An 8,132-nucleotide genomic window follows, 5' to 3' on the forward strand; every position below is an offset into this window, starting at 1 on the left:
GCTTATACCCTCTTGGATAGCGCATTGCAAAATTAATCCTTCAGTGCTTTTTATGTCCATGGTAAATGGAGCATAGCCAGAAGGGAAATTACAATGCTGAAAAATCATGTGACAATGCTTGGTTGTGTGCATATGCAACTTGCACACAATGTCTAGCACAGCTCACTTGTAAATGTTTCTTACAAAAAGGTATGTGTTCACAGCTATAAATATGACATTTTTATTGCCTCTTAATATATGTGTTAAAACTCTATAAACCAGATTAGGAAGCTGGTTCTGCAACACTACACTGAACTTTAAATTTAAAACCTTGTCAACTCCTCTAGTTGACACATCTGACACATATCCCTGGTAAAATGAGTGTCTGTTGCTATTCAAAGATGAAAACGTGAGAAATTTCAAATCTATTTTCATTGAAAGATCTTGTGAACAGTCTACTGTACATTCCCAGATGTCCAGACCGGGTTCAGGGCACTCCTTTTAACTACAGAGCTGGAAACAGGCTCAGGTTTAAGTTGGTTTACTGATGACTTCATATTTGCCAAGCATGGCATAGGTCACTGCATACTTCCACAGCAAGGGATACAAAATATGGCTATATTTTTATAGTAGCAAAGCAAAACACAGTCTTCTCAGTCATGCCCAGTAGGGTTTCAGTGTGGTTTTGGGGGGTACAAAGGGGGTAGAAGCAATGGGGGGGGGGCTGTACTTTCTCAATGAGTTGTGACAGATAGTGCTGTCTTCATTCAGTTGATCAAAACCATTTAATCATTTCATCCATCTCATGATGTCTCAATGAAATGGGAATAGTTTACCTTTGTGATTTGTAAAGATATGAAGAAGTAAGGTTATGTTACAAAAAGATTTCACAGACACATACAGCAGAACACAGAGCAATGACATCATCCACTCCAATATTACAAATTCTTGAGTTTTTATTCCTGCATCCAATCCACTGTGTTGTGGCACTTCTGTCAACTTCTCTTCATCCAAACAGCAGTAGTAACACGATACACACTGAATTAACTATTATCAAGGGCACTGCAAAACAAGAGAAAATGTTTTCTTGAGTATGTTTGAAAGTATGTTTGCATGTTTGAAGTTCAACTAATAATGCATACACAATTAATTAAAAGTAAAACTTTTAATAACAGTGTATTAACAAAACATACAGAAAGCATACCAGCTATGAGCTTTATATTGCTTCGGTGACACATGGGGCCCTTTCGCATTTTATCAAACATCTACATTAACTGCTTGAAAACTGCATTGCAAAATGAGCCGCATTGTCATGCAATCTACATTATTCACAAAAATGCTGACACCGAGCCTCAGCAGTTCAGCATTGACAGCCTAGGGGTGGGCAATATATCGAATATACTCGATGTATTGCGGCTTGTTCTACGTGGGATGTAGTAAATGACTATATCGCGAACATCGAGTACAAATTGTCATGTAATTTTTTAAGCCGCTGGCATGAGACTCACTTTGGCATTTCGCTTCTCTCGCCATCTCCTATGGCTCTCTCCCTCTGACAGACACAAAAAGCAAAAAATATACATACGTCACACACCCTCACCCACCCATCAAGACCACTCTCCTGGGCGCGCGTGTGTGACGTGTATAGGTGAGACATGTGTTTCTGTATCTGGAGGGAACAGGGAAAGAGCCTGGAGACAGCGAAATAAGTGAAGCGCCAAAGCGAGTTTATACGTGCTGAGTTCGGAAACGGTAATAGAAGATGGAGGCGGATGAATTGGTTCCGAAAAGACACGGCACTGCATCCATTGTCTGGAAGTGGTTTGGGTATCCAGGGCTCCAGACTGCGACCAAAATGGTCGTATATGCGACCATTTTTTGAGAGTGCGCGAGTTAAAATTTCACATGTTCACATTTGTGCGAGTGCATGATGATAAGGCTGTTTTGGTGCCCCTCCAGCATGGGTACTGTGTTAGCCATTGTGGTTGAAAGTAGTACTTTTTCTCCTTTCTCCTTTCACTTGCTCAGTCGGTCTCTCCCTGCCTGCACATGCGCACTGATGATGAAACGCGCGAAACAATCCATTTAGCTGTTACCACGTTCCAAAGATGAAGCAGTCTATAGCCTGTTATTTTAACCCTTTTGCACGTAACTTATTTTATGCTATGTAGTGCGCATTACATTACACGGTCCGTTATGTTTTCATTAGCATTATTAAGCTTCTCATAGTTTTCAACGCCGCATTTGCTATATTTTTTAATGTTAAATCACTGTTTCCTCAAAGCTAGAATTAGCTAGAATTTTTTTCCAATCTCGTGTTCTAATCTTACTGGTTTTAGCATACGTGCTAAACAGCTAATCACACCGGTATGAAAAAAAAAAACGAGGAGAGAGAGGAGGAGGCTGGTGGAGAGGAAGAGCCAACGAGAGGTCCGGACTCAGACACAACTGATGATGAGAGTGCAGGTGCAGGCAGGGAGAGACCGACTGAGCCAGTGAAGAAGAAAAAGTACTACTTTCAACCACAATGGCTAACGTGGTTGCGGTACGAAGGAAATTTAATGTTCAGATTAAAATATTCTGCAAATTTCAAGTCTTGAGTCACTGTCAATCTTTACATCAATGCAAAACCAGGGTATGCAAATTAAGACAAGTATTCATCACCATGCAAGGTCACTGATTAATACCATGCTGTACCAAAAAAATGGGTGCGACCAAATCATGTGCTGGTGCGACCAACAGAGAAAGTCGGTACCACCAATGCTACCAGTGGAAAAGTTAGTCTGGAGCCCTGGTATCGCAAGGAAGATGTTGAACAAACAACAGTTATCTGCAAAATATGCAGCAAAATACTGTTTTGTTAAATTTAACTTGTGATTTCCCCCTTTTTGCATGCAAGTTTAAAATTGTTCCAATAGAAACCACTAATGAATATAAACAAGAATGTTTTAATGCAGACATATATTGCAGGGACTCTTAAAATCATCGTACTGGTGTGATTGTATGCATCAAAGGGTTAAATTGAGCATTTAGAGTGCTTTAAAGGAGATTTCAAAATATCGACATATATATAGTGTATCGCGATATAGCCTAAAAATATCGCAATATTATTTCTAGGCCATATCGCCCAGCCCTATGACACCCACACTGATATTAATTTATACTTTATTTTTGTCCACAAGTTTCACAGTATGACAGCAGTTGCCACTACATACCATTATATTTTGTTACAGTTACAACAAGCAATCACTGTACCACACAGTGAATTTGAAAAATACTTGCACGTTGAATGGTAAGGTAAGTTGTGGCTAGCAGGCTCATACCATGTAGATTCAGATGTAGAAACTCCTTGAAAAATAACGTTAGATAGATGAAGTGGGTCTGCAGAGTTCTACATGCGTTGACGCGTAAGGTTAAATTTCACTATACTGTGGAACACTAGTTTATTTCAACATACTGTACCTCTCATCACGGTCCTCACTGAACGAACAAGGTTCATGAGCTGGGATTTAATTCCTGGTTCATCACCAAACCCTCCAATGCCTTGGTCCGCACCCCAGCCAACTGACAAACACAAAAAATCCATATAAATGCGTTCAACGTTAGACTCTTGAGGACAGAGTTTGGACAGAACTGGACAGAACACTGGTCGACATGAGACAGTGTACTTATATGGCTACTTCTGGCACTACAATTAGCCATTGACTAGCTAACTATTTGACCACAGCCACAGAAAGTTACTGTTAGGTAGACATACGTGGCGTGGATGCACTAATGTTACTGGCTAGCCTGCATTTCTTTACATATATTTTAGGTGCAGACATGCCAGATCGCCACTTAATCAGCTACATAACTCGCACAAAACAACTCCTGTGACATTAATATTGGCGAGGTAGATGTTTGTAGTATTTACTTGAAGTTCTTGTTTGGACTGAACAAAGTGTACCTGTAAAAAAGTGTAGTTAAACTCTAGATAATGTTAGCCAGCTCAGTTCCAGTCATTAAAAGTTAGCATTAGGAAGCTAACCCGATGTTGTCTTCACGCAGGCTATCGAGTTTAATGCAGCTAAGGTTAGTTAGCCGATGCCCAATAGATTGACACGTTTAGTATTTACCTCATCTAGATATCAGAATTTCCTCTTAGCCTTCTTGAAGGTGAAATGTTAGTCTGCCAAGTCTAGGTAGTTAGTCAACACAAAGTGGTAAATCTAGTGGTAGACAGGAATCCTGTACTCCTCAAAACGATTAATGCATTAGCTAACTCAACCACAAGCACAAGGTCTAGCTATATACGCGACGTAACATGAGATACATACCTTTACTCAGGAATCTCTCTTCGTGCAAAACGGCTATTGCATTTACACACAAAATTGCCGCCTGGATGAGAGAGTACAGGGTGAACGCCATGCTGGCAGAATCTTTCTCTGTTGTCGTCAGCTATCGTCAGAGACGGCACTGCGAAAAGGACAAAAAGGACGACCAAGCCAAGGATGACGATGGCATCGCGTTTTGGAAAGGTTGAAGAAAAGCACGTTATGTACGGTTGCAACACTGAATTGTGTCGTGTTTGTTTGTCATAAAATCCATTAATTTCAGCCAAAATGACCGCTTCGTTTCTGTTGCCTGTTAACAAATCTAAATTAGCCAAGTCAAATGTACATATTTCATTTGTTGACATTACACAACACTATGACATCGTAAAGGAAAATCCCGTATTTAGTTTGCAACGTGCTTTTCAAATAAGACAGAGAAGAAGGCCGAGAACCGCGACGTTTCAGCGCCCAGTTACTGTGCTGCTTCTATACCGACTGCAGGGTGATCCAGGACACCTACAGCCTTTTTAAAGTCAACAAAATTAAAATCTAAGCCATTTTGCATTCGGGCTACACAAATTTAAAATTGTTTCAACTTCTAAAGAAGCAAAATACCAGAGTTTGCAGAACCAGATTTGTAAGTCATTTGTAAGTCCCTTGTAGCCCATTGGAACAGTTTGCAGTAACTGGAAATAAGTTTCCTTTAGTTAAATTTTACATGTGTTATTAGCTAGACGATATGTGCACAGATGCATTGAAAACGTTTTTTTTCTTTTTCACCATGTATTTGTCATATATAGCACCTTTTGTCATTGAATGAAAATAATATCTGGTTAGAATAAGGAACATCAGTGATATTCCACCTCAGAGTCTGGTTGTTGAAAGGCACTCTTGCCCCACCCTTCTCACTCTTGCTGGGTGTGGGATGGTGTCCAGCCACTGTGTATCTTTGCCCACAAGGGGGCATGCTTTTAATGGTCATATTGGGTTTGACATCTAGCATTGTATATCTTCACTTGCTTTTTAAAATTAAGTACTGTTTACCTTAAAATTTTGTGCTGGGTTGTTTAAAATAATAAAGGGTTTTGTGTGAATAATTCTTGAATAATTATTTCTGTGTACAGTATTTACAGACATGCACAGGAAGTGTGCTTTCAACCTATTGCAGTCTGGAGCTTGGTGATACTACCATTACAAAACTTCACTATTATTAATTATAATATGTATTATAAACTTTTACTATTCATTTTAATCTCTCCAAAAACTGATATGTTTCACACTGAATAAGAAACTTTGAATAACTATTGATGTTGAAGTTTTGTTGTTAGTGTTGTTATGTAACAGATTTATGAAGTTACACAACTCATTTCCTGAATTTTAGTGACTTTCAAGCACTTGTGCAGAGTAACAGCTGTGAATGCTCTTTAAAAGTTGAAATTACATTGAATTGGAGTTTGGAAAGAAGAAAGCATAAGGAAGATTCTATAAAAGACCATGCAAATTAACTTGTAAATTAGCATAAATGCAAATTCATGGCAAAAACTAGAGTTTTCACAGGCATGCAGCTTGAAGCTAGCACTGATCTTGCATTTGAAATATTCAGCTTTTGTCTTCCAGGTGAAACTTAGAACCGTTTCAGTTGAGGAAAGAGCTCAAGTGCAATTTGTATTTGTGCCTCCAAAATATTAAATGAAAAACAGTGAGTATGAGTGATTGGCCATTTTGTTTCTTGTACCCTCTTGTTGATTAAAACCCATTACCACTTCCTGATAATAATGAAAAGCTATGATCTGCTTTGCTAAATATTCATCTTGTTTTTGCCTGAAGACAGCGTAGGTTGACCTGAAGTCCTTTGCCTCTCCCTGATGGACAAAATGTCATTAGACGGATCGTCATTGTTCTAGGACTTGTAATAAGGCCTTTGTCTCCCCCTAGTGTACAAGAGACTATATAACAGAGACAAAGATGAAGCCTTTGTCTCCACCTGGTGGATGATAAACGTTATAACCTGTTTTTACTTAAGTAAAGCTATCGTGTCACTCATGTGAAAGTACTATACGCTATAGACAGTGTATGACATACACAAAAAAGTGTGATATACACAACGCCAACTGTATAGTAGATGTAGAAGGTTTTGAACCCTTTAACAACAGTGTTATCCATACTGTAACTGGAATTGCCAACAAAATTATGCATTGATTCAAGTGCCTTGTTTGAGCTCTACAATGAATATTAAAAGAATGGCTCTGACTAGGCATGGCCCTGACTCAAGAGTTTCACCTGCACACTGTGCAAACCACTTGCTTTATCTAACTACAACCTCATCAATAATTTGAGGGCAAAGAGTGCAAAGTGAATCACATGCATTTCAAGATACCGTATCAATACATCTATTCCGCAGTATCCATGTCCCTGCAGTCTAAAATATTGTTCAAGTTATACATAGAACATTATATTAGAAATCTTTCCATTAATTTTATTGTGCCAGTTTGGCAAAATCTCAGTTTACTTGTATGGATGTCGCCCTGTATCAATGTTATGTTACTTTTCTGTGACCACCACAAAACCTTACGTTACTTGTGTGAACTGTGGCCCAAAACCAAGAGCTCAGCCTTGAACAGACTGAGTAAAAATCAAGGAGATGAATGGGTTAAAAATCACCCCTATTGTTGAGAACATTTTCTAGTCAAAGCATTCTCTTATTCAGACAATAACAGTTGGACAACCGAGGTCATGAGAATAAAAACCTTTATTAGTGTATTTATGAAGTCTGCATATGCAACACACCTGGAAAGCTTATAGTCTGTAATTCAACTGTTCTACCAATACATCCCTCTACTGGTAAAACAAGCGCACCAACTGTTAAATGCTTTGCCAAAATTAAAAATAATTATATACACACACATATGTATGTCTGGTCCACGTTCAGTTGTGTTCGGTATCCTTTCCTCAGTCTTCAATGGCAAGCACTCTTGCTGTGTCTATATGGCCACTGAATCAAAGCATCACATCATTTCCTTCTCCAAATCTAAACTCACTAGTTGCACTTACAAAGTACAATCGCTAGTGCAATAAGATCATCAACTCAACAAAATGGAAGAGGGAAGGGGGAAACAGACGTTTACAAATCCCGCTACTGCCATGAAATGTAAAAGATGACAGAGCTAGATCACAGTTGTTAGTATGTTGTACATATATAGAGAGACACACACACGCAAACGTCACATTGTTCTCCCTCAACGGAGTCTCGCTCTCACCCTTCCCAATTCAAGCTGACAGAACACTGCTGAGGTTTTCCTAACATTTGATGTTTCATTTTTCTTTTTGTTCTCCAGTGAGCACCCACAGGCTTCGGGGAAGGGGGGGGGGGGGGTGTCATAAGAAGAGCATGAAGTAAAGGTTCTAAAATTGACAAATCGCAGCAAATCATGAAGCAACAAGCTTCATGCGCGACATGACCAAAAGATATATCAGAAAATAAGACTATTCTAAGAAGATGGAGGTTAGATCAAAAGGCATTTTCAGTTCTAGTGGCGACAAATTTTTATTGCACCCTTATATTTAAAAAAAAAAAAACAGCGCGAATAATTACTTCATCTTATATCTTACTTTTCAATATAATATCAGGGGCAGTGTGCTGACCAAGGCAACAGCTTTTAATGGAACCAGACTCAAGGTGAGAACCCACAAATATCCGCTTTTTTTGGGAGTGATTTATGCTTTTATAGATTGTGAGGCTCTTTTTTATTTTTATTATTTTTTTTTTTTTAAATGGGACTTAGTCTAAAAAATATTCAATTTCAATAAAAAGTAAGTGAGCTACAGAGATTTTAAATATAT

General features: G+C 38.7%; 1 protein-coding gene across 1 annotated transcript; it reads right to left on the bottom strand.

Annotated features, from left to right (window-relative positions):
• Nucleotides 1-699: 699 nt before the first annotated feature.
• Nucleotides 700-4,406, bottom strand: ier3ip1 (immediate early response 3 interacting protein 1). The gene is made up of 3 exons (XM_036527820.1): nt 4,296-4,406; nt 3,442-3,543; nt 700-1,041 (listed from the first exon to the last, which is right to left on the bottom strand). The coding sequence occupies exons 1-3, from the start codon at nt 4,384-4,386 to the stop codon at nt 986-988; spliced, it is 249 nt and encodes an 82-aa protein (XP_036383713.1). The 5' UTR covers nt 4,387-4,406; the 3' UTR covers nt 700-985.
• Nucleotides 4,407-8,132: the final 3,726 nt, after the last annotated feature.

The sequence above is a fragment of the Megalops cyprinoides genome, chromosome 4 (genome assembly GCF_013368585.1).
Source record: "Megalops cyprinoides isolate fMegCyp1 chromosome 4, fMegCyp1.pri, whole genome shotgun sequence".
Taxonomy (NCBI): Eukaryota; Metazoa; Chordata; class Actinopteri; order Elopiformes; family Megalopidae; genus Megalops; species Megalops cyprinoides.